The sequence below is a fragment of the Balaenoptera borealis genome, assembly GCF_965194805.1.
Source record: "Balaenoptera borealis genome assembly, chromosome: 3".
NCBI lineage: Eukaryota > Metazoa > Chordata > Mammalia > Artiodactyla > Balaenopteridae > Balaenoptera > Balaenoptera borealis.
Genome location: NC_138866.1, coordinates 160,057,470 through 160,084,330, shown reverse-complemented (window position 1 = coordinate 160,084,330; position 26,861 = coordinate 160,057,470). Strand labels below are relative to the sequence as shown.

The 26,861-nt window shown below is 43.8% G+C and overlaps 2 protein-coding genes across 8 annotated transcripts in view; one reads left to right on the top strand and one right to left on the bottom strand.

Annotated features, from left to right (window-relative positions):
* The window catches only part of LOC309626470 (uncharacterized protein), a gene marked incomplete at its 5' end in the record, with an annotated part of 239,324 nt that overhangs the window by 28,855 nt on the left and 183,608 nt on the right, over positions 1 to 26,861 (bottom strand). The gene's annotated exons all lie outside the window — the stretch shown is intronic.
* The window catches only part of PRKCQ (protein kinase C theta), a 153,443-nt gene that overhangs the window by 108,335 nt on the left and 18,247 nt on the right, over positions 1 to 26,861 (top strand). For all 3 annotated transcript variants that reach the window (XM_082387147.1, XM_082387148.1, XM_082387149.1), the window contains 4 exons: positions 10,105 to 10,196; positions 12,112 to 12,174; positions 20,139 to 20,277; positions 26,148 to 26,336. In XM_082387147.1, the coding sequence (XP_082243273.1) occupies positions 10,105 to 10,196; positions 12,112 to 12,174; positions 20,139 to 20,277; positions 26,148 to 26,336 (483 nt within the window). The remainder of the gene's footprint in view (positions 1 to 10,104; positions 10,197 to 12,111; positions 12,175 to 20,138; positions 20,278 to 26,147; positions 26,337 to 26,861) is intronic.

Below are 26,861 nucleotides of genomic sequence, written 5' to 3'. Positions count from 1 at the left end.
TTAGAATTTAGTAGAACTTAATAGTCTCTATCTTCTTCAGGCATTATTTTATTAATATTTTTATGAACTCCACATGAGGAAGACTCTAAAGAAGGTTTTTCTTCTTGTACATTTGTATTTTAATGCATTAGCTGGTCTATAGCTAGTAGCGTTTTTTGGTGTTTTTTTTTTTAATAGACTATTTTTTAGAGCAGATTTAGGTTCACAGAAAAACTGAGTGGAAAGTACAGAGACTTCTCATGCATCCCCTTCCTCTCTCCACACCTCACACATTCCCCTGTTTTTAACTATTTATTTATTTAATTTTTGGCCATGCAGTGCAGCTTGTGGGAGCCTAGTTCCCGGACCAGGGATCGAACCCTGGCCCTCGGCAGTGAGAGCACGGAGTCCTGACCACTGGACCCCAGGGAATCCCCATGAACATCTTGCTTTGGTCTAGTGTGTTTGTTATAACTGATGCGTCATATTTATATATTATTATTACCTAAAGTCCATAGTTTATGTTAGGGGTTTTGTATTGAACATTCTATGGGTTTTGACAAATGTCTGACATGCATTCACCATTACAGCATCATAGAGAATAGTTTCACTGTCCTAAAAATCCTCTGTGCTCTACCTATTCATCCCTCCCACCTCCTACCCCCCAGCCCATGGCAACCACTGATTTTTTTCTGTCTCCATAGTTTGGCCTTTTCCATGTCATATAGTTAAAAATCACACAGTGTATATAGCCTTCTCATTGGCTTCTTTCACTAAGCGACATGCATTTGGGATTCCTCCATGTCTTTTCATGGCTTTATAGTTCATTTTTTTATTACTGAATAGTATTCCATTGTCTGGATGTACTATAATTTATCCCTCACCTATTGAGAGACATCTTGGTTGCTTATAGCTACTAATTTGATTTGTTATACTCTTTTTTTTTTCTTCTATTGTAATCACAGACTATATGAAATTTTTAAGAGCAGGAAGGGGTTGCAGAGGTTATCACATCAGATACTCTCATTCTGCAGCTAAGGAAGCTGAGATCCAATTATGATCAGCCTAGCTGATCACAGTCTAGTCTCTCTTCTAGATCATACTGTCAATCCAAAACTGTTAGTAAAGTTGAGATTTCAAGGTACCTAGACACCAAATCCAACTCATTTAATTGGACAGTTATCTATTGCATGTCCTCAACCTTAGAACCAAGCATCTCCCCCATGAAGCAAGGGACCATGGCCCCTCATCCGTCATCCCAGAATTCCCCATGCCCCAATAGCTCAAAACATGTGCATTTCCCTGTTTTGGAGGCTAGGGGCTGGAGGGGGTAGGATGCTCTCCCCATTCAGCAACTTCACTAGTACAAGACTTGGAAGAATTCTAAATTCATCACATACCTTCTTGGTCGTTATGAAGGTATATTTCTCAAGATCTATATAGAGAGAGAACATATTGGAATATAGAACATATTTAACTTGTTCTAAGAAAATAATAACAATACACGTAATAAAGGTTACTATGTATGGAGTTCTTACTCTATGTCAGGCACAGGGCTAAATACTTGATGTGGATTATTTCCTTTAATTTTAGATATGGACCAGCTCCCCTTCATTCTTCAGGGCACACCTTCCCGCACTTTCCACTGGCTAAAATAGGATATACCCCGAAGTTGAGTTGATGTGTACTCTCCAGTTTCCATATTGTTATATCAATACTGTCATCTTGGATGTTACAGCATTTATTACATATGCTTAACATATGATACTCTGAAAAGGATACTTGTATACTTGGATATTTTTAATAAATATTGGTATTCTAATTTTATTTCTTCAGACCTGCAAATCTTCTTGTATAAAATTTATTAATTTACTAGCCTTGGGGGGAAAACCTGAAAGAAATGACTATAATTATTCTTTTCCTCCGTTTCTTATTTTTTCTGGAGAGGGAATCTATATTTCTGACCTCATGTGCATGATATTTACTAAGTTCTCCATGTATTTTCAAAATTAATTGTTATAGGTTTGATAAAATTATAAAATCTTTAGTGCTACAAAGTTCTCACTTATCCAATAATGTATGCACATTTGGCAACAGTTCCCTTATTGGTTCAGTACTTGACTAGCTATACTGAATATTCATCGTTACTAAATAATTTTTCATGTTCTTTATTTTCATTCTCTTATTAAAAGCAAATGTAATCATACTAAGGAGAAATCAGGGTAGAAGCTACATCATATTAGAATAACTGAGTCCTCTTTACATTTCCCCTTCACTAGAATATCCATTCACAAAATGTCCTTCTAAAGAATGATCTCATGTGTTAATACTGATATATTTTGACAGCCTTAGGACTTTTAATTTCTCTAGGACATTCGTATATGCAAACACAGCCCTGTGAGAATCACACCACAGATTTTGTTAAATCTAACACTTTAATCTTGTATTAATCATCTTTCATATTGTAAATGTAAAATTTTACTTTAATGATGCTTCCGTTTTTAGATCTTTTTGTTATTGATTCTTTTTAAAAAGAATTACTCTATTTGTATTATTGTGATTAAAAGTGATTTTGAAAGTATTTTATCACATGACTCTAATCCCCTGTACCTGGACATGCTTGCTTCATAATACTTAAGCCTGCCAGTTTCAACTTCAGTGAGCTAAAAAAAGATAGCACCTTACTTTACATCAGACACTGAATCGACATTTCCATGCCAGATAGCAAACCCCCATGGCAAATACTGAGAATCTACACCATACAAACTCACTCACTTATAAATTCTTAAGGAAAATTCTTTAATATTTTCCCTAATTATAAAAGTAATTACACCAAAACATACTTTAAAAATTGGAAAATACACAAAAGCATCATAAGAAGAAAAGAGTCGTTTCTAGTTATATCATTCAAAGGCACCCAGAGGTAGGATTTTTGAGTATTTCATCTTTCTTGTGTATCTTTTTTTCTCTTTGTCGTAGCGATAATTTAGTAACTTTAAAATCTTCAGCAGAGTAGGGTCATTTTCACATCAAAACCGTATTCCTTAAAACTTGCCTTTTATGTTAAAACCTAGTCTGTTCCAGGGACCCCTCTGTGTTTGGGAATATATATTTCTCAACATGCACTGTGTGTATATTGTATACAATAACTATGGTCATAAATATAATAACAGCTGATGTTTATAAAGCACTTACTATGTGCCAGTCCGTGTTCTAGGCACGTTGCGTATTTTAGCTCATTTAATCTTCATAGCAACCTTCTGAAGTAGAGACTATTATTATCCCCATTTTACAGACAAGGAAATTGAGGTGGCCCCTACAGGGGTCAGAGGCACCACAGGTCAAACAGCTGTCAGGCAAGGGAGCCAGGATTCACCCTTGGGCAGTTTGGTAGCAAAGTCCATCAGCCTAACTGCTCTATTGCCTCTTAGTAGAGACCCAATTGTATCAGGGAAAACAATTTTAAAATTCGTGAAATGGATCCCTGTTTGTACTTCCGTTATGGAAGAAAATAATTTGCCAGTTAATGCAAGATGACCCCGTGGGACAGTTAAACCAGAAAATACCAACTGAGCCCAAGTTCCCGGTGCAGGTACAAACCTCTAGAAACTCAGGCACATTATTTCTGACAGGTACTAATGAATCTATCAAAGGCAGTGAGTTTTACTAATTAGACTTACAGTAGAAATATAAACAGGTCGTAGTGAATGAGTTTGCTGGTCTGCAGAGAGCCTTTCCTCCCTCCTTCCTTCACACACATACACATGCAACGCTTAGATATCAAAAGTATACATGTGATTGTTCTTTTTTTTTTTGATGGCTTATTCTTTTTTTTTTTTAACATCTTTATTGGAGTATAATTGCTTTACAATGGTGTGTTAGTTTCTGCTGTATAACAAAGTGAATCAGCTATATGCATACATATATCCCTATATCTCCTCCCTCTTGAGTCTCCCTCCCACCCTCCCTATCCCACCCCTCTAGGTGGTCACAAAGCACCGAGCTGATCTCCCTGTGCTATGCGGCTGCTTCCCACTAGCTATCTATTTTACATTTGATAGTAAATATATGTCCATGCCACTCTCTCACTTCGTCCCAGCTTACCCTTCCCCCTCCCCGTGTCCTCAAGTCTGATGGCTTATTCTTTATGAAAAAGGAAATAAACCTGTTTTCTAGGGTGTTTTAGCTTATAGCTCACTAAACAAGGAAGGAATAGATCAAGTACTCCAGAATTGGAGTGGCTCCAGCCTTCTAAATTATAAGCATACCTAAGATGTCGAGTGTCAATGACCACACTGACGCAGGCTGTGTGCACATAGCAGCAGGGGGTTTGGGTGAGCCCGTGTCCAGGTGCCCTTCAGGTGTGCCATCCAGGTGCAAGCTCCGTCCCCACGTGGGGCCCTGGCTGGTTCTGTAAGCTCCTGGCTTGGGCAGCCTGGACCCCAGCTCTGTGCTCTTCCTCTACACAGGAAGCCCCTGTAATGCATCCCCACCACAGAGCTGTGGAGGTCAAGAATGCAGCTCTCACAATTTGCAATTCCAAACTAAACCTTTGCTTGGCGGGGGACAATAAGTAGAAGTAAAGATGTAAACCTCCTTGGAGGTAGTCGTCAATCTGAAGGAGAGTCACCTCCAGTCTGACAATAGTCCATACTCAGGACATCGGTAGTGTTAGTAACAAGGGTGGGATCCACAAAGGTAGAGATTCAAAGGCAATATCTTGGTTGAATTTAGACCATAATGATTTAAAGGATTTGGCCTTGAAAACCACTGAGATTAGTACATATCTGTCATCTGAAGATGATTTTTTTTCCAGCTCTTAGATTGGCAAACTAAGTATTTGTATTTCTGTATATAGCTTTTACCTGCTTCCTCCTTTTTACCAGTATAAATCGCTTTCATGGCTAAATTTGATATAGAGATTTTACAAAGAAAATGAATACAAAGCAATGTAGATGTTAGAGGCCCCCTAAAGTCGTCTGTCATATTTTTGTAAGTACATAGAAGAAAATATACCATTCTATCAGCCAAGTGATGAAAGATATTTGTAGACGCTTTGGAAAATACAGTACTTTGTACACAAACACACAGAATCCTTTGCTATTTTCAATTTTTGAAAGTACTCAGTATATATATTTAAATGACTTTGCAAGAATAAATACCTTTTTTAAAGGAAAAAAAAAAAAGAGCCACAGAGCTTTGAATACCCATCTATCTCCAGAATATCACCATTGATTATTTCCTTCGGCTGCCAGAAAATCACAGCAAAGCAGTAACTAACTCTGACTCTCTTGTTTTTATGGATCTGGCATACAGAACGGCATGTATGCCATAGGTATATTTGCAAACTGGAGAGCTGAGAGATAAATAAATATTGTTGAATGATGTATCAAATGCTTGCTTGTTAGCGAGAGGTTCTTCAGCGTTATTCAATGAATCACTTCTTCCAGTGGCTGTAATCATTGTACTGTCAAACCCCAAGTAAAACTGACTTCACGGACAGGATGGAAATAAGCTCAGTGTTTTATTGTTTCATTAATAAGAACCTTGGCCATTTCCCTGCAGGAGGAAACACCCTGAGTAAGGCAACCTTCCTCTTTTAAAATTCACTTTTCATGGAGCTACTTGACAAAATGCTATGTTTTTGCCGCCCAAGTAGGCTAAGTGAAAAATTCACCAAGTGCTTGGACTGGGAGGGTAAATCCTAGAGGTTATTGAGTTCTAATCCTTTGTTTGGACTCTTTTCCGAAATCAGAAATAATACATACTCTTCTCTGAGCAGGGGTGCTCGAGATCTTTCTTAGAGAAAGAAACGCACGATTCAGAAACAGAATACAAAGACCAATCAAAAAATGATTCACCTGACCTGTGGTCTACAAAACAGCGCTAGCCCATTCTGGCCTAACCCATTCTGCTTTTCAGCCCTCGGTGCATGGCGGGATTAATTTAGACGTTAAAGCAGTCAGGACCGTGACACACAGAGGTATTTGCCCCCAACTAGCCAAACTCTATTAGCCTAACTAGGAGACTAATTAAACGGGAGGAAGCCCTCTGATCTCTATTTTGTGACCTTCTTTGGGGCATCATGGTAGGTCATAACGAACCCAGCCATAATGCTGACCTCCGTGGAAGAAGGTTCAGAGAGAAGGCTCATCTCTCTACCCTTCAGTTTACTTCAAATACACACTGTTTCTGGACAAAGATTTCTCTTAAGAATTTTGCAGCATAACACCTTCTTACCAACATGTGTTTTATCATCTGGGAAGCACTACATAGGTCTTGTCATGTGCTCAATAACCAAAGTTTGTGAGTTTCATATTTTCCTCCAAGAAAAAGGAAAAGAAATTAAGGTGAAAATCAGGGCATCTTTAGGCTATTGTAAAGAGGAATTCGGTCAAAGGGTCTCACCAATACTTCTCATTTTTCAGAGGTTGAGACTGAGGCCCAGGGATGGTATGATTTACCTGATCACACAGCTAGTGAGAGACACAAAGAGATGAGAATTTCCTCTCCGCAGATGCTGTGCCAGGAGCTGTTGACAAATTCTAAGTCCAGGGCAGTTTTGGACCATCCCATCCCCACCCTACCCACCCCCCACCAGCATCACAACTTCAACTCTCACTCCACCCAGAAGAATCATTTGCATCAGTTAATGTATCACTGGCATTAAGAAGAGGGTCTTTGCTGGAATAACACGTGTCACAAGCCCACGTTCCCCTCGCTTTGCCTGCTTTGCATTTTCTCCCAGCTCTGACTGGAACAGAAAGATAGCGCTGGAGGAGATTTAACTTGTTGGAGGAGATCTAACTCCCTGTTTTCCTCCTTCTTTCAAGATCCACAGGACTGTGCAGTTCCTTTCTCTGAGAAGTATCTGCTGGGTGTTTGTTTTTCTGATGTTGTGCAAATGAAAATTAAGAAATGTGGAAATACGATAATATATAGTGATGATCAGCACCATTTCTTGAAGAGACCGTCTTTGCTCCATTGTATTGCATTTTCTCCTTTGTCAACGATCAGTTGACTATATTTACATGGGTCTGTTTCTAGGTTTTTCTGTTCCATTGATCTATTGGTCTGGTCTTTCACCGATACCACCATCTTGATTACTCTAGTTTTATAGTAAGTCTTGAAGTCGGGTAAGGTCAGTCCTCCAGTTTTGTTCTTCTTCAACATGTTGTTGGCTATCCTGGATCTTTTGCCTCTCCTCCATGTAACCTTTAGAGTCAGTTTGTCGATACCCACCAGATAACTCACTGGGATTTTGACTGGGATTGTAGAGAATCTGTAGGTCAAGTTCGGAAGCACTGACATCTTGGCAATATTGGCTTCCTATTTATGAACGTGGACTCTCTCTCCATTTGTTTAGTTCTTGTGATCTGTTTTTTTGACTGGCTTTTAAATTGTTTACTATGACAACAACTACCAGTTCTGAAGTGCAGGCTGAGTGCCAACGCTCAGCTAGCTTTCTACATAGGTCATCTCATTTACCACTCACGACAACCCTATGAAGTAGGAATATTACTCCTTCCATTTTGCAGATGAAAAATATGAGGCTCAGGAGAGGTTACGTAACTTTAAGGTCACAAATAGAGGAAATCTGAACTCTGGTCTGAGTAAGGGCAAAGCCCATTATCCTAACAGTTGCCTTGAGTCCCGTCCTTCTGGATTTGGTTCTTCCTGACCCAATTCAGAGTTTCTCCAGTGGGCAGACTTCTCTTTCTGATACCCTTTTTGAACCCCTGCAGGATTCCTTTGGTTCTGAGTAGTCCTTCCCCAGCCATTTATGAAAGTTTGAGTCTATTATATTTATATTTACTCTTTATGACTGGGATTTGGGATTCAACTTTTAAGAGGTTTATCCATCCTTCAAAATGTGATCCTGAAAACCCAAACCCCAGGACCGCATGGTTTGCATGTGCAGACATTTATGCTACTTTCATCACAGAGCCGTCTCGCTGGGCTCAGAGTGGACCCAACAGTTCCCTGCATGAATGGATTCTCAAGACTTCCAAACAGCTGTCAGAATGTTCTAAAAGAAGGCAAAGATCCTCAGAACAGCATCCCCTAGAGGGATAGCAGGTCTCCCCATCCTGCCCACCCATGCTGGACTTCCAGGCATGGACTGCCCTCATCCCCTTTAAGAAGCCCACGTTTTAGCTGCTATTCACCCAAACCAAAGGTTTAAACTGAAGCAAAATGCCATCATAAATAACTGAAGATAATCAAAGGACTTTTTCCAGTGCCCTGGCTTAATACAGAGATGAGAACTTGAACAGATTTTTGAAAGATTTATTGTGGAGCCATAAAATCTTCTAGTAGAATTAAGTGTGGCATCTGACATGCTATAAATCTCCACTACTATTTAGTTAATAATCACTATGGTCTTCTTAGAACGCCCGCGGTAGTAAACATTAACCACGCCCCGCGCTTGCTTATATCCCCATCCACTGCACAAATTCAATGCCCAACCCTCACCACTAGGTGCGGAGTCTGATTCAGACACGAGAACTATGGGACCACCATCCCAGGCACGTGTAGAAGTTAAGGTCGACCTTTTGCCTCCGGTCACCTTCCCCCACTTTCTCCACGTCCAAACTGACAAATTGTAAATTCCGAAATTTCAACCTTTATAGGAATTTGTAAGCATCCTAACGTTTCAAAGGAACCTTCCATCTGAGGTCTATGATAAACGGTCTTATTTTAAGCTTGTATACCTCTCATTCTCCTGAGTACTTAAGAGATGCCACCGCTGTGTGTACAGGCCACCCTAGTTTCGGGTACAGAGGTAAAGGTGGGAAGCTGTTCATATGGTACTTATGGGAACAAGAGCCAGCAGGAAGGTGTGCTAATGAGGAAGCAGGTGTGTACAGATGGGGCAAGTGATGAATCTCAAACCATGTCCAAAATATCAATGTTAAGTTAGGATTTCTGTCAGCAGAGGATTTGGGCCTGTCTCCAAGAGAAAGGGTGGGCTCCAGGTAAGGACACATGGCACAGAAAACTAGATCTGAGGTCATCTTTGGAAAAAGCAGGACGTTTACCTTTACCTGACTTATTGAGAGAATCGCCACCATCGTGGTTTCCCAGTTCTGTGGGGATACAGCCTTAGTACCCATGGCAGGCAGTGTGTGCCACTGTCAGACCAGAACACGGTTTCCACGGCACCTCATATGACCCGGGGCCTCGGTTAGTCTCACTTCAAAACTTAAAGGTTAATCCTTTAAAAAAAAATCACCCAGGTGAGGTTTCCAGGTGCAAATTCATGCACAGACACGCCAACTGTCTCCACACTGAGCAGATTACTAATTCTGTGGTTCACGAGGACTCTCAAAATCAGGGTGCTCCAAGGGTCATAAGTGTACGTATTGAGGAACTCTTGTCTGACACCATGGAGGAGCTCAGGCTCCCTGGAATCAGCCACCTCTGATACTTCGACCACGGTCCGAAGACCACTCAGCCTTGCTTTTGACAGCTGCCATTCAGGGGCAGCGGCTCTAACAACATGCATGGCGTCCTGTTAGGAGCAGCACAGCTTATAAGCTGTGACTTGCAACAGGTGAAGTCAGCACTGGAGGGAAGTAAGCCCAGACTTGACTGTGAGCTCCCTGAAGGCGGGGCTGTCTCCACCTTGGATGGATGAGGCAGGCATGAGCACGCCCACTCACTCTGGCCATGCCCGAAGAATACATTCAGAACTACTTACTGAGTGTTGAACGGGTCAATGCTTCCAAGCCCTGCCCCTGTAGTCAGAGCCCCCGGTTTGTACTCTTTACCATCCTACACACTGTCAATTTCAGTAGGTATACAGCCAGCACCCATTAAGTGCCCAAGACCATCCCACTGTCGGGCGGTCAAGTCCGGGTGGACCCTCCCTCGTGCTGTGCCCCATCTGCTGCATGCTACCATCCGGGCATCCTAGCAAACATCACACATACTCCTGGATTCCCCAGGTTTCTTGGGGTTCAGAAATGCTCTACAGATCCGCTAAATTGTCTTGCTGGCCTTTTTATAAGGGATTTCAAGACAGAACTGGTTCCTCTGAAATAATGAAATCCATTTAAAAAGTAATCCTTGTTTTCTTATTTTCAAGAAGCTCACAGTTGGGATCGTTGTGTCTTTCCGCAGGAAAACCTCTTTTTTGTGATGGAGTATCTCAACGGAGGAGACTTAATGTACCACATCCAGAGCTGCCACAAGTTCGATCTTTGCAGAGCCACGTAAGAGCCCTTGTAGGGTTGGGGGGTTCCCACTGGTCTTGTCAGGGACTGGGGTCCACTGTGCCCGCACCATGCTTTTCCCCACGTGACACTTTTCCTGTTTCTCACTCAGTGGGCCTAAACCCCAGGGCGAGGTGACCCCAGGAACACATCCAATGAGGCAACTGTTTTCCCAGTTTGTGAAGCTTAAATTCAAGTCGGTTTTATTTCATTTCTCTGCTGCGAGATCAACTACTTAGTTTCATAAGGAACCACCCCCACTTCTTCAGGCTTCTAAATCATCTGAACCCAGAAGCAATATTTGCGCCTTGAATAGAAGTCAAATGGAGCACAGATGGGCAAGGCGGTCACTGGATGGGGCTTCATGGAGGCCTTTCAAGGGAAGCTCAGTGTGAAGGCATCAAGCAGTCAGCTCTGGGGGCAGGAGAATTAGGAAACAGGAAGAGACATTTGCTCTCTCTCGAGAATACGTTCGCCTTCTTTGGCATCAAGCCACTCTAGGCGCTGGCGAAATCGAGTAGGGTGGGTTTACTAGGTGGGACTGCAGCTGAGTCCCACAGAAGCCCCGCACCCTTCCTCCCTCAGGCCCTCTTTCCTGAGTCATCAAACCACTGAGACGGTCAAACACAAGAAAACTGTGCCCCTGGCTCCACTTAAAAGGGTGGGTGCACACTAGCCTTGCTTGCTGTACGCTCAGTAATCTTACCCCTATTGAACACTCGGAGGGGTTCAGGTCGAGCTGCGTTGAGAGACAGACTTTTCCACGAGCTCCTACAGAAACCCCGGCTGAAGTGGCTGCTTTGTCAAATCCAGTGGGTAGCACGGCGCCGATCTCGTTGCTTCCAGAAACCATCGGCCAAGTGCCCGGAGATAATTTTATGAGATTCCTGCAGCACAGAAATCATCGGGTATTTTTCTGCTAGAAAGGATTCTCGGGGTCCCTTCCAGGTGTGTAAGGCATGAAAGCCATCGCAGACACATGCTATCTATCTGTCCTCACTGCCTCCCAGGAAGGGGTTTCTGCGTTCTTCTCCAAGATCCAGCAGACCTCACTTGTGGGAAGTTCTCCCTTATCTCTAACTTTAACCCTCCTGTAAACTCACCTCCTTTGAGTCTGTCATCTTTGAAGGTGGAGAGCAAGGTATCACCTCCCAGCTTCTAATAAAGGCATATCTCGTTTGATTGCACTTCACTTTATCGTGCTTTGCAGATACTTTGTTTTTTTACAAAGGAAGGTTTGTGGCAGCTCTGCGTTACCAGATGATGGTTAGCATATTTTAGCCATATTTTTTTAACTGAAGTATAGTTCACAAGTATTTATTTAAGATATGTACATTTTTTTTAGACATAATACTATTGCGTGCTTCATAGGTGACACTGTAGTGTCAACATAATTTTATATGCACTGGGAAACCAAAAAAACTCGTGTGACTCGCTGTATTGCGGTGGTCTGGAACCGAACCCGTGAGATCCCTGAGGTCTGCCTGTGTGCGTTCCTCCTCCTCTCAGGCTGCACTTCTCACACAGGAAGAAGTCAGGTCTATGTGGAATGACCTGCAGACAGGTCTGAGGGGTCCAAGTAGGTTTTAAAATAAAAGGGAAAATTATTTCCCTATTATTACATTTAGTGTTTTTGAATGTTCTATTAGCAAAAAAAAAAAAATGACAGTTTGAGCATTATAGTTTACAATATAAGAATAAGCCCTAGATGCGGGTAGGGCTAAATATACCAGCTCCATTTCATTCTCTCAGGGCTGAAGCTGGATGCGTAGAATGGATGATATCTTCCTTTTGTTGTGATTACAACAAAATTCCGTGCACACATTTAGCAGAGCGCTGCACACTCACTAGATAAAAAGGGGAATTTTTTTTCCTAGTAAACATTCATGTTGAGCCTTGATTTTCCTTCCCTCAGGTTCTATGCTGCCGAAATCATTCTCGGTCTGCAGTTCCTTCATTCCAAAGGAATAGTCTACAGGTAAATTTTACTCTTTGGAAACAAGTACTGGGATAACTGGATTTTCTGGTCCAGGTGATTTCATCACTGTGCTTAAGTGACATGAAGTGGTCAGTGTGCTTTTGTGGCAGAAAGTTCCACACCCGGGCTTCCTGCCCAGAGCAACAGCACGGATGGTGATTTAACAACCAAGTAAGAAATTCCGCTCTCAAAAGCAATAAGGCTCTGATCTCACTTTGTTCTTTATTCCAGTCCTGTTCTCCCTCTCTCCTACCTTTTGTCTCATTTCCTTCCGTTACTTTCTCTTTGGCCTCTTATTGTTGCTTGCTTTCTTCTGTCTTTTGTATCTCTCCTTCTTGCCTGTATTTGCGTATTGAATATCCTCCTTTCGGGTGAGGGAGGAGGGGAGGCCTTCCTTGAACAAACACACCTGCGAAAACCTACAAGCCTACACCTTGTCCGCATGCCCAGGATGCCGTGTGTACCCTCTTTCTTGAGTGGATGTCTTTCCAGAATCTATTGGACACCATCATTTCACATCCTTCTTGGATGAAAGCTAATGTACTTCAGTCTCCTTACTTCCCTCAAAGCACAGTTGACACTTACTTATCATACAGATCTTCAAAGGCTTAGTTGTCTCGTTTCCGACTCACTGCAGATTGGGCGGGGTGGGGGGAGTATATTGAAAAAAACAAAAAAAAAAAGGAAGGAAGGAAGGAGCTGGACAGGATGCTGGCAGAGCAGCTGGGGGCCTACACAGTGACCACTGGTGACAAGGGAAGCTGAGAACCGACATAAAGGGAAGATGCAGGACAACCTCAAGGCCCCGAGACAGTGGGGTCACGTGCTTTTCTGCAGCAGATGCTCACAGGAATGACCGGAGTCATCAGTACAGGCTAAGTGATGCTCTACACAGATTGTTGAAGATGGCAAACTGTGTATAATACAGTCCAGAAGCATTCCGTCCGGGATGGCCAGTACTGGGCTTTGGTGCTTACAGAATAGGCTGAAAATTCACTTAGGGAAACCTCTCCGTTTCCAGAGGGTACAGCCAAGTGAGGGCTGCCCCATTTAAAGCCCAGAACTAAAGACTTAGGGGAGGTTTTGGAACTCATTTTTCTTAAGCCGTCTCTTTGGCATCCTTTGGATATACTTTTGTATTTGGGGGAGCGGGGGCTATCTACAAAACAATCGATTAAATATCTGTTTTATACCATTCTTTAATCTTCAGGAAAGTGAGAAATACTCACCAGTACACTGAAAACCCTGATCAGATTCCGTGGTTGTTTTCCTCTTTATATCTGTAATGCCTGCAATATCCCTAAGATATACCTATACTGAGACACTCAGCAGATTGTGTGGGATGGATGGATAGGAAAGAGGGAGGAAAAGTTAGGAAGACTGGAGAGAAGAGAGATCTTAGGGCTGAAAGGGACCTCATGCAACAAAACCCCACATGCCCCAGTATAGTCTCTTTCTCCACATCATGATGTTTCTATTATTTCATCTTGTAAATTACTGACACTCAGGACAAAGACCAATGAGGGTCCATAAGTGTCTTTAATATCATAAATTGTACCCATTTTAGAGCTCTTACTACATCCATGAGAAATATTTTCTAAGGCTTCTTATGCACCACAAAGAAAGAATCCTGGGTTTATTTAGCAGTGTACTCACTGAGGTTGTAGGAGATCCTTGAAAGACATGGAATAATTAAAACTGGGGGAGGTCATCCAGCAGGTACACTGACACTGAGATTGGCCTTAAGAAATTATTCAACTGCCCACTGTAACTTTACTGGCCTAAACGTTTCATTGGGCCACTGAATTAACAAGGGGATTCTATTAGTTTCCTTTTTCTGACCACTGATGATTATCATATTAGTTTTGAAGAGTTGCTGTAAGAAATTAGCACAGACCTGATGGCTTAAGCCAATAGAATTTATTCCCTCACAGCTCTGGAGTCCAGAGGTCCAAAATCAAGGTGTCAGCAGGGCCACACTCCCTCTGCAGGCTCTAGGGGAGGATCCTTCCTTGCCCCCTCCAGTTTTTGGTGGCCCCAGGTGTTCCTGGGCTTGGGATCACTCCAGTCTCTGCCTCAGTCTTTACAGGGCCTTCTCTTCTCTCTGTGCCTTCCCTGTATGTCTCTTACAAGGACACTTGACATTGGATTTAGGGACCACCCAGATAATCCAAGATGATCTAATTTCAAGATCCCTAACTTGATTACACCTACAAATACCCTTTTTCCAAATAAGGTCTCACTCACAAGATTCCAGGGACTAGGACATAAATATCTTTTGGGGGGGCACCATTAAACCCACTACAACTGGTAACGAAGACGGACCAGCCACTAAACACACAGCCTCGGTTAAGCATTGTGGTGGATGCAAAAGCTATAGAAGTCCCAACCTCTGGATCCCTAATTAAGCCACTTTCTGGATTTTTATTTTGGGTTTTTTTTGGAGGTAAAATATAAGTACATGAAAAGACACAAACAGCATACTCTAAAAAAAGTCTAAGTGAATAAGATTCTAATTAAAAGTAAGTGCCGGGGGCTTCCCTGGTGGTGCAGTGGTTGAGAATCTGCCTGCCAATGCAGGGGACACGGGTTCGAGCCCTGGTCTGGGAAGATCCCACATGCCACGGAGCAACTGGGCCCGTGAGCCACAATTACTGAGCCTGCGCGTCTGGAGCCTGTGCTCCGCAACAAGAGAGGCCGCGATGGTGAGAGGCCCGCGCACCGCGATGAAGAGTGGTCCCCACTTGCCACAACTAGAGAAAGCCCTCGCACAGAAACGAAGACTCAACACAGTCATAAATAAATAAATAAATGAATGAATGAATGAATGAACGAACGAACGAACGTGAGTTCCTAAAAAAAAAAAGTAAGTGCCGGGACTTCCCTGGTGGCGCAGTGGTTTAGAATCCGCCTGCCAATGCAGGGGACACAGGTTCGGCCCTGGTCCGGGAAGATCCCACATGCCGCGGAGCAACTAAGCCCGTGCACCACAACTACTGAGCCTGCGCTCTAGAGGCCGCGAGCCACAACTACCGAGCCCGCATGCCACAACTACTGAAGCCCGTGCACCTAGAGCCCATGCTCCACAACAAGAGAAGCCACCACAATGAGAAGCCCACACACCACAACGAAGAGTAGCCCCCACTCACCGCAACTAGAGAAAACTCACATGCAGCAACGAAGACCCAACACAGCCAAACATAATATAAGTTTATTTAAAAAAAAAAAAAAAGTGCCAAAGGGAAGAAAAATTAAGGTGTCGTCAGAATTGGGTGAGGGTATGCCAACAAAAAGTTCCTATCAGAAAGAGGATTTTTTTTAAAAGGGGAGAGGCTTTATAAATGGAAGAAGTGACTCCAGAAAAGGCACAGAAATAGGGGGGAGGGGGAGGGGGGAAATAGGGAGGTCGAGTGGAGGAATATTGAACAAATTGTGTCCAGCTTTTCTGGAAAGGCTGTTGTTGGCAGTCACAAGAATTGAGGCCAAGAGATGTAGACAAGGGCTTCCCTGATGGCACAGTGGTTAAGAATCCGCCTGCCAATGCAGGGGACACGGGTTCAAGCCCTGGGCCGGGAAGATAGGGAAGATCCCACATGCTGCGGAGCAACTAAGTCCGTGCGCCACAGCTACTGAGCCTGCGCTCTAGAGCCGGCACTCCGCAACAAGGGAGGCCACCACAATGAGAAGCCAGTGCACTGCAGCAAAGAGTAGCCCCCGCTCGCCTCAACTAGAGAAAAGCTCGGGTGCAGCAACAGAGACCCAGTGCAGCCAAAAATAATAAATAAATAAATTAAAAAAAAAAAAAAGTAGAGAAGCAGGTGGCAACATCAATCATCTACCGTTACTGGTGGAATCGTAAAAGTGGTGGCACCTTAAAAGATGCCTCAGCCCTGGCTTAGGTTAAATGTAAAACCAAGGAGCTGGAAAATACGCAAACATAGAAGCAGCAGAATCTAGAATCTCAAGTCTTAGAAATATTAGAATTGAAAGGGACCTTAAGATGATCTTTGATCGATGACACTGGACCCAACCCCTATATTTGAAACTACTTACGAATGCTTTCATGTGGATGATCTCATTGGATGCTCACAAGTTCTGTGGGATAAGCAAGGCAGGCATCACTGTACCCATTTTATGGATGAGTCATTAAAGGATCAGAGAGGAGACATGGCTTGGCTGAGCTACTTAGTGATAAAACTTGGATTTGGAAGCTTGTTTCTTCTGGCTCCCACTTTGCCTCTTCCAAATGGAGGAGCTTTGCTTATGTTGACAACACAATGGAAAGAAAGGCTTCCACTGAATTCTCGGTTGTACCTGATGCCCTGATGTGCAGCCCTTTGGGCAGATGGGTGCTTCCCAGAGCCATGCCAGGTGACCTGGACCCTGAAGGTCCTTTCTGGGTCCTGGTGTCCTGTGAGGTACCTGTGAACACTCTGGCCTTTGGGTCCTGTGGCTTCTCCAGTTAGTCTTCCTCTGCCTTCATCCCTTCCTGCCCCTCAGGGTGTCTGGCTCTGCATGGCAGGCCTTCTGGACCTTTCCCCTTCTGACTTAGATCTCTCAAAGCTTCAATGATCTCCTCTCTCCCAACCCTGTAGACACCCTGCCCACTTTAGAGGGTGGATTGAAAATTGAACATGAAGCTTTCCTAGCTTGAGGCCTAGAGAACATTCATTTTTAGAATTGACCAAAATGTACCCTTGCAATCACAGAAGACTCGAGGTATCTGAGCAAGACCAGTTCAATGCGAAAGACCGGGTGAGCTTGGTTTAAGGGGATGCAAAAGAGGGTAAAGCCTGGATTTGCTGGGATAGATTGTATAATTTTAAGAGCCTTTGTTTTCCATTAGATAAATATGAATAAAAATAGTGATTCCAGATCAAAGGGCTGTTGTGAGAATCAAACGATAAAATGCATGTGAAAGAAATTCCAGTATTAGATATTATGTTCATTATCCTTCTGAGCTATGTACAGTACTGCAGTGGATATCTGGCTCCCTAGCGATGACCCTAAAACCATCCTTCAGCCAAATTTCTAGGAACATACATATGTGGCTGTAAATGATACAAATATGTTTCCTATAGCAGAAACTCAAAATGACATCACTATTGCATAGAGTGTGGATTAGGAAATGAACCTGCCGTTTTAGCATGAGGAGTTAAATATGACCTATAATTGGACTTACTGGAATATAATCCATAAGTCACAATGAAAGTGGATTTAATTAAAACGAAGGAACAAGGCAGAAGGCCTGCCTACGGAGAAGACTTGGACATATTGGAAGTCTTCAATCCTAATAATGAAAGTGCGACAGCATTTGAGTTAGGATGGGAGAAACAGAACCGAAACTGATCTGAATGTGAGACACACATTCACATATCCTGGAGGTATCCATGCACCTGGTCAGACAGAAACCATCGTTGACGCATTAGTGACGGAGGTCAGCAAGCTGGCCCAGATGCAAGAGGTCAGCTCTGGGGAACACCTGCTAGCAGCATCTCTGCACCAAAACAGAACTGCATCCCATGCTCACGTTCTCTGGCTAATTTACTCACAGAAGGTGAGAAAGCAACAAAAGGGAACCATTACTTGGGACTTAATTGTAGCCGATACTCACTGGTGGTGAGATGGTCGCTGGCTGGTGATGAATTCACTCAAATGGTTATGGAATGACAGGAACACATGCTACACTCTCGTCAGAGCGTCGCAGCACAGCAAGTACCAAGCAATACACATTCCACCCTCGTGAAGCTTAGAGTTTAACAAAGGAGATTAAACAAATAGTGACGGGACTTTAGGATATGGGTATTGATTACAAGCATCATACAACCACCGAAACCTTTGCTTAAGCAGAGGCTAAGCCTCACTGAGAAAGCAGAACCAAGGATGCAGACCCATCAGAACCAAAGTGGCTCCTCTCTCATTGGCTGGGTTGTTCTTCGGGTTCCTGGGGCCTCTGTCTCTCCTCTTGGCCGAGCCACTTCAGTCTCTTCTTCTACAGGCTGGTTTTCTGTCCCTCCAAGAGCATGGCGGAGGGCGCGCCACAGCAGCCCTACGCGTCAGACACCCAGCCGAGACGGACTAGTGCCATTATGTTGCAACCTCAGCAAGTCTTCCCCAAGAAGAAAAGCTGATCCACTGTGTCAGGCCTCCACCTGTGGCTCAATCAACAGGGGCGGAGGAGACAGAGCTGCTTGCCAGGCCCTTTGGGAGCAGAATCTTTGAGCAGGAGATTGTAGCATCTTCTCTTAGAGGAGGTACGGAAAAAGGCGAGAGCAATAGCTCTCCCTGCTCTCTCCCAAGGCGTCTTAGCTCATTAAGGACGGCAGTGGTAGCCATCACCCACCACATATCCTAGACTTAAAGGAGTTTTCACAAAGCTCAGAAATTCACGGCAGATAAAGGAAGAGAAAGCTGGATGTTATATAACCGACTAGAATTCATAAAATGCCACCGACTAAAGTCGATAAAAGTTTAAAGAAACTGATGTCAAGTGTCGTTCCTGGATTATCTTTTTAAAAATCCATTTTGCAGGTACAGGATGACAGGAAAATGGTATAATGGTAGTTTGGGGGGGGGGGGGGAAAGGACACCTGGAGGTTTTAGTTTACGGTGAGTTCCATATTAAGCATTGTTGTGATGGAGCTTCTAAAATAACTAGTGCAGCCACGGTGCTCAGAGGCAAGAGGACTAGACCAGAAGCTAAGGGTGCCACCATCACCTGCACCTGTGAGATCATGTACCCAGAAGATACCGGTTTCATTCTGAGAACCATCTTTTAAGAAGAAAATTGACAAATTCGAGATATTTGCAGGGTAGGGGCCAGAATGTTGCAGAGCCTGAATACCATGCTGTATGGAGGAATAAAGGTCCTCAACTTGGTCAGGGAAAGACAAGAGAAAGCGTGGTGTCACTTTCCAAATATCCAGGCGATCATGTGTGGTAAAGAAAGCATCCTTGGGCCAAAAGGTAAAGTCACAGGGAGGCATAGTTTGGCCTGTTTTTTTTAAATCTTGTCACCACTTACATATCCCTAAAAATGAAGTGGGCTGCCCTACAAGGATTCTGGTTCTCTAAGGACAGAGGAAGTCATTGACATGGTGTTCTGGTATCAGATGGATTCACATTCTAAAATTAATCTGGATTAGGAACAAGCTTTCCTTAATCGGTCTTAGAATTAGGTGCAGGATAATTTATCCACAAACACGGACACTTAGAAAATGGCATAAAATGAGTATATTTCTAGGCCTTTCTTCCTTTTCCGTTACCCCCAGGAAAGGTACTGGGATAAAGAGCCTCAGGTCTGTGTCTTGTCCATGGTATATTAGCTGTACTCCGTGGCAAGTCAGAAAGGGGAATCAGTAGCAACCAGCCATTGCCTTGAAGAGTCAGTTTTATCTACACCCCTACCGTGGATGGGGGTATGTGTTGTGTAGTACTAAATACCACCCTACACCAGACACATCACCAAACACCAGCCCCCATGACATTTCACCACCAGCTTATTCCTTTCCATCCAGGCTTTGTTTCTTGAGGGCCCCTCTTAACATTGAGGGATGCTACTTTGCAGAGATAACGCATGACCTTTATGTGGCCCCATCTCGGCACCTGCTCAGCCATTCATACATGAAATATGGAGGGAGCTCTGGAGATGGGCCAGGTATTGATACAGAAGATACAGAACTCGGTCAGAGCCAGGCCCAGAGAAAGCCAACCTGGACCACGAGGGGCTGTACGTCCAGTCCTGGGCAAGAGACGCTGGTCAAGGAGGAAACACCAAGGACGAGAAGCAGTGACCCTGGAGCATGGTAGATGGAGGGTCGGGGTTGAAAGGAGAGAGGAGGACCAGCAAAGTACCTACTCATTGCCCTTCAGGCTGTGATGGAACGTGCAAGCCCCCGTCACAGGGCAAGTCCATGTTAACAAAACCGTGTGTTATTAAAGTGAGAATCTGCTTTGTTTTTCAGGGACCTGAAGCTTGATAACATCCTGTTAGACAAAGATGGACACATCAAAATAGCAGACTTTGGGATGTGCAAGGAGAACATGCTGGGGGACACCAGGACCAACACCTTCTGCGGGACCCCTGACTACATCGCCCCAGAGGTAGGACGCGCCGCTCTGCACCCACCCGTACAACTCCGCCTCCCCGGGGCCAGCACCACTGCTTCCTTCTCCCCTGAAAATCAGAAGACTTTAAACTATTTTTGTTCAGGATGTGTATTTGTTTTTCGGAGTATTTGACAAATGCAGCTGCACCCAGGCGCCGCTAGTGTCGCACTGGGCGTGGTACCCCCGCTAACTTCCGCACCTCGCCAAGGCGTGAGAGACCCAGCAGGCCCTTCCCATCCTGGCTCTCCCACCCCAGCCTTAAAATATACCCACTCTGCTCAGACCAAGCAGAAGAAGCAACTGGTGAAGAGCCAGGTAGACACTGAACAGGTTCATGGGCATCTACCTAAGTCCAGTGGTTTCATTTTGGGACCAGAGAAACCTAAATTGTGGTTTCCAAGCTGCTACTGTGTGAGCCTGGAGAGGTCCCACTTCTCTCTCCTGTTACTGGGTCCCATGGGAGAGCCTGTGAAAGTTTAAAAACAGCAACAGCGAAAACAAAAGCCATTGCTCTCATATTCTGAGCCCCTGGAAGATCAGCGTTTGCTCAGAAGGCATCCATCAACGCCAGCTGCCCACCCCAGGGAGATGAGACACTCCCTTACCCCTTGGTCCTTCCTGCAGCATAAACTTATCGCGGCTTTTCTATCTTTGGATCTCTCTGAACTACTGGGTGATTGCTCTAAAGTCAGGGGCTGTTTCTTCTTCGCTTTTTAAAAACTTTCTTTTGAAATAATTATAAATTCACAAGAAGTTGCCAAAAATAGTACAGAAATGTCACCCATATCTACCCTTCCCCTACTGGTTCCGGCTTACGTAACTATGGTACAATATCAGAACCAGGACATGGATGTTGGCACAAGGTGTGTAAAGTTTTGCCCCACTTATCGTATGTGTAGATCAGTGTGATCTTACCCACTTTTATATCCAAGGACGGAGCTCAAGGCTCGGCACATTAAGGTGCTAATAGATAGCTTTTCAAAGAATGAACGAACAACGATTGATAAGTGTGTGAGTGGTGACGGCTGTCTGATGGATAGACAGTGATGGGCCTCTGGCTTCCTGGGCAAAACAAATTTAGCAGCAAATCCTTGTCATAGCCAAAGTAACTGTAGCATCCTCAGTCTAAGAAACAGGAGACTCTGCCCTGTACGTATGTACTTAATTTAGATTTCACCTTGTTTAAATTCAAGCTTGGCCTCTGGTCAGCAAGAAATTATGGCTTTTACCTGTCCTGTCTATACATGCCTTACGCCATACCCTTTCCCAGGCGATCCTTCCTTCCCAATTCTGTTTCCTTTGGCATCTTCCAGAATTTACCTTCAGAGACTGGCTTCTCTCTGCAACTTGAATCTCATCCTCTCATCTTCAAGCCTGCTTGTCTTCACACAATTCCACTCCTGGTCCTTTTTTCTCCCTGTACATCCTCCATGAACAGCTATATTTATGACTATGGTTTCAACTCCAAAATCAGTATGACCAGCCCAGACTTCTTGCTTCAGACCTGTATGTCCGTCTTCCTGCTGAGATCTCCAACTAACTGTCACGGGCCATTCAAACATAACAGATCCCAAACCCACTCTCTGTTGAAATTGCCCCCCCACACACACACATGCACACACCCTTCTCCTTTATCCCTTTCTGGATGAATGACATACACAGCCAGCCAGCCAGTCACCTAGCCAGAATACTGGAATCCTCCAAGTCTTCTCCTTCCTTCTCACCCCTCCCAAATCCAAACACCAAGACCTTCTAAATATAGACCTCAGGGGTTCGCTCATCTGTTTTCATGCCTCCCCAATCTTGTGATTGTACTAAGAATCTCCCTTGATTCTTTTTTGATCCTCAAAATGAATCCCTTTGGGGATTAAATCAAGCTTCTCCAATCCCGCCCCATCTTACAGTTGCTGCCCTGCTCCAGGCCCTCGGCACCTCTGGTCTGGATCCTGGTGATGCCTTTTTACCCAGACTTTCCTCTCTATGACCACCCAACTGGCAGTGCATCGTCTTTACATATTTTCAAACTTTTTTTTTAAAATAGTAATCTTTTATTTATTTATTTTTATATTTATTTTTGGCTGTGTTGGGTCTTCGTTTCTGTGCGAGGGCTTTCTCTAGTTGCGGCGAGCAGGGGCCACTCTTCATCGCGGTGCGCAGGCCTCGCACTGTCGCGGCCTCTCTTGTTGCGGAGCACAAGCTCCAGACGCGCAGGCTCAGTAGTTGTGGTTCACGGGCCCAGCCGCTCCGTGGCACACGGGATCTTCCCAGACCAGGGCTCGAACCCGTGTCCCCTGCATTGGCAGGCAGATTCTCAACCACTGCGCCACCAGGGAAGCCCTTTTCAAACTTCTTGATCATGCTCCCTCATCAGTTAAAAAAGCATCACCAGCATATGTATATTTATTATATATTATCACCAACTAATATAGTCTGTTATAAAACATGCAGAAAAAGGAACAGGCTGAACTTAAGATGAAATAAAGTTTTAAATAACTAAGTTGTACTCTATTAATAGTACATTTTATGCTTTATTAAAATAATGAGGCTAAATAACTTTGTAAAATCTTGATTTAACACTTTATGATTCTGGCACTCAGAAGGCTGCTTGGTTTCTTTCAATTTCTGGTTTTACTGGCTCATAGCTGCTTTGTGCCTCACAAAGGCACACTGTAAGATAGATGCTACAGTATGTACATAAGGCAAGGTTTATGGTTGAAGAGAGTGGATATAAGTCCAGAATGCACAACAGTGTTTTCCGATTTAGCCAGCTTCCTGTCATAACTAATGAAATGGCCACTGTTTTTAGCTTCGTTACAATGTGACAAAGAGCTGGTACTAGGAGCAAATAAGATCTCTGCACTTGCCGTTTTCTACTTTGCATCATTAGCATGGTCTTCAATCCAAGTCTCTTTTGCAGATAACTTTTTAAGGACTTTCCATTTTGTGAAAATGAGTTTAGTTCAAACAGAACCCACCAATCCCCTTAATTGGGCATGCAACGCAAATGACGCACCTTAGGATGATAAGTAATCGTAATAGTGACGCACCTTATGATGTGCTGAAGACAAATGCTCTAGCCAAGCCACCACCAACTCCTCCCGAGATGAGGCTTCCCGTTCCTCCCTCGGGAAACCTAGTCACTGTTCGAATTTCTAAAAGAGGGCATCAGCGCCACTACTGGAATTGTTTAAACTCGCATAAATACAAGTTCTAATATTTTCTTCCCGTGTCTCGGCGTTACACCATCTGGGTGGTCCCTGGGGTGCATGCACTGTTCTGAGGGCCACTGCTCCACCATGTCACCAGATCTACCTTTCTAATGGGAAGACCTGTCATGCCACAACTTTAAAAATATTCAGGAAGTCCCCATTATCAGCTGGGTACAAGCCAAAATCCCAAGAGAAGTTCCTTAATATGTCTTGAGACATCTGTTTCCTTCTCTCTCATATCCCTTAGCCATGCCCTCGGAATCCCTGGTCTGATTTACTCCCACCTCCAAAGTCATCTTCTCCCTGAAGGTGCCTCTGGCTTCTTGGAATAGTCAGTTCTTTCCTCCTCTGTGCTACCACAGCCCATGTGTAATCCCATTTGCCAGTAAACTGAATTTCTCACAGCTAAGGACCATGATTCATCCACCTTAGTGTCTAGTCTCCTCCTCCACAGCTCAGAGCACCCATCACCTGTTCCCTGAATGACCACACCAAGACATGCACCCCAAATGCCCATCTCTGAACATGTGCTGGAGATGGGGCCTCTTGTCTCTAGCCTCTCCCTTTTCCATCAAAATCCTACCCATTTTCCAAAGCTCCACTCACATGCCATCTCCGTTGTGAAGTTTTTCCTTTATCTCACTCACTGACCCATTGCCCTCTCCCCGGGGACCTCAACGATATGGGCGGAGGGCCCGAAACACAAAAAATAAGTGCATTCAGGGCAGCATCAGGAACGATGCATGAAAAAGCAGACTGTGCTCCCTCAAACCAGGGAATAGCCTCAGCAGCCCACGTCTCCTGAGACCTTCCCCATAGCTCTGTGGTTCCCTATTTTACGGTTATAGGATCGAGGGTCTAACATATAATTGGAGGTCCACACTCATTTTGACAAAGAATAGAAAATAGTTAAATAGGGAGACATGCTACTTTCCAACATCTACTAGCCACTTAGTAAGTCCAGGTGGAATTTCAATACATAGAAGCAGCTCCTTGGAGAAAGCAGGAGTCACTCAGAAACCAGAGCCATAGAGGCATTGGTGGTCACTTGGTTTCTGAGGACACTTTCCCCGCTGTGCACATCATGTGGTGAGCTGTGTACAGACCTCAAATCACTAGCTCCAAGAGGTGGATGGAATTGTAGCTTTCTCTTGCTCTAAGAGAGCAAGAGGGACTCTGACGTGAAGTGGTAATATCATTATTATCTGAATTATTTGAGTAAAGATGGGGAGAGAACAGGACAAAAGACAGCATGGCCATAAGAAGGCACCAGGGGCTGATATAGAAAAAGAGCCACTCCAGCCATTGTTTCTACACCAATTTCTTTTAAAATATAGACTAATTTGAGCACGAATTAGATCGAAGTTTAAATCCTGGTAACATTATAATAGAAAAGGAACATTATATAGTAAAATCGCAAAAGACCAGGGTCCGGAACATAGCTTTCAACTCACTAACCAGGCAACCTTAAAGAAGACACATAACCTCCCGAGGTCCAGCCACCCTCCTTTGTTAAATAGGGATAACAGGACCTACCCCAGAGGTTCTTATAAATAAACACAAAGTATGGGAAACACCCAATACACATCAGCAGGCATTTGCAGACATTCTGTTCATACAGTGTATAACTGAGTGTGAATCGGCATTTTGCTTCTTTCTCCTAACTTAAGACTGAAATTCTTTACTAACATCCCCTAGCCTTGGAAGACTTAATTTCCACCTCAGCTGTCTCCTGTCCATCCAAATTTCTTCCCATTAATCCGCCAAACGAAATTGCTTACCAAGATGCGATGCTCAGAGCAGCTTCTGGTTGCCTTGGGCTCCCCCTTGTGGCACACCCTGGGAATTGCGTGTGAACCGGGCCCCACTTAAGGCAAATGTACCTGAACTAAGATTGCGCTGTGTGTGCATCTTTATTTTCTTTATCATTCTCCCTGGGTCTACTTTTACACTATTCCTTAAGGCTAAGTTTATTTTTTTTACTTTAAAATTAACCTCAGTATTCAAATATTGAGTTAAGGCCGGTAGATAGCATTTTTACACTGGAAGTCAGCGGCAGACTGCAAAATTCTGTTTACAACTTGATCTTTATTTTCACAAATATCTATCAGCTTGTTATCCTAGTCTCTCTTGGCATAGTCACACAAGTTGACTCTTCGTAACCGCAACTAGTTAGGTTTAAGGGGTGGACTTGGTCAGACGACCTCTTTGGCTGCTTGATTAGCTACAGAACTTTATGCAAAGACTCAAGACCATAGAAGTCCATAAAACACATGGGTCTGGTTTAGATATTCACCTCAGAGGCACTGAAGGGCTTAGATACACATCAGCTCTCTTAGGTCTGAATCTACCACCCATGGGCTCCCATCACAGATGGGAAAATGAAGAGCTGATGGTACAATTTAGTTGTTTTGCTTAAGGCCAGAGGGGGGAAGAAAGATGTTGAAATTCAAAAATGTTTGCTTAGCTTTGGTACTGCCCACTTATTTCTATGCAATCATTAACTTCACAAAAGCTACAGTTTCCAGTGTAATCTTTGCTAAAACCATGCACTGTCTTCATCAGTTATGTCCTGGGTGGCCTTGAAAAGTCCATGCAGGGTTTTCAAGCCAACCTCGTTTTGATTCATTATGTCTCTGCCTTTTGGTCACACAGATCCTACTGGGTCAGAAGTACAACCATTCTGTGGACTGGTGGTCCTTTGGCGTCCTTCTCTATGAGATGCTAATAGGTCAGTCACCTTTCCATGGGCAAGATGAAGAGGAACTCTTCCACTCCATCCGCATGGACAGCCCCTTTTACCCACGATGGCTCGAGAAGGAGGCTAAGGACCTTTTAGTGAAGGTAAGAAGTGAAGTCAAGGAGACCTTCATATGATTAGTATCAGGTTTTCTGATCAGTGCTCCCATTCATTTCTAAATTCTGATTTATACAGTGTAAACAGTAATTGTGTCAAACAAGATTTAAAGGGATGCTCACCATCTGTTTTAACTGAGGCACCACTAGGATGAACATCAGAAATCAAAACGAGTATAAGGTAGACCCTCACGTGCATAATTTACAAAAGAAATGCCCAGAAACCAGTTCCATGACTCTTGAATGGCCTTGCTTTGAGATGTAATTGGTCTATTGAACAAACAATTTTGGGCTTAAAATTTGTTTCCCATAGTCCCTATTCAACCTATTCAGTCCACCTGAAACTGTAAAATTCCTAGAAGAAAACATAGACCGTAACTTCATCAGCATCAGTCTTAGCAGTCGGGGATCCGACTCCACAAGCAAGGGAAACAAAAGCAAAAATAAACATATGGAACTACATCAAACTAAAAAGCTTCTGCACAGCAAATGAAATCATCAAAATGAAAACTT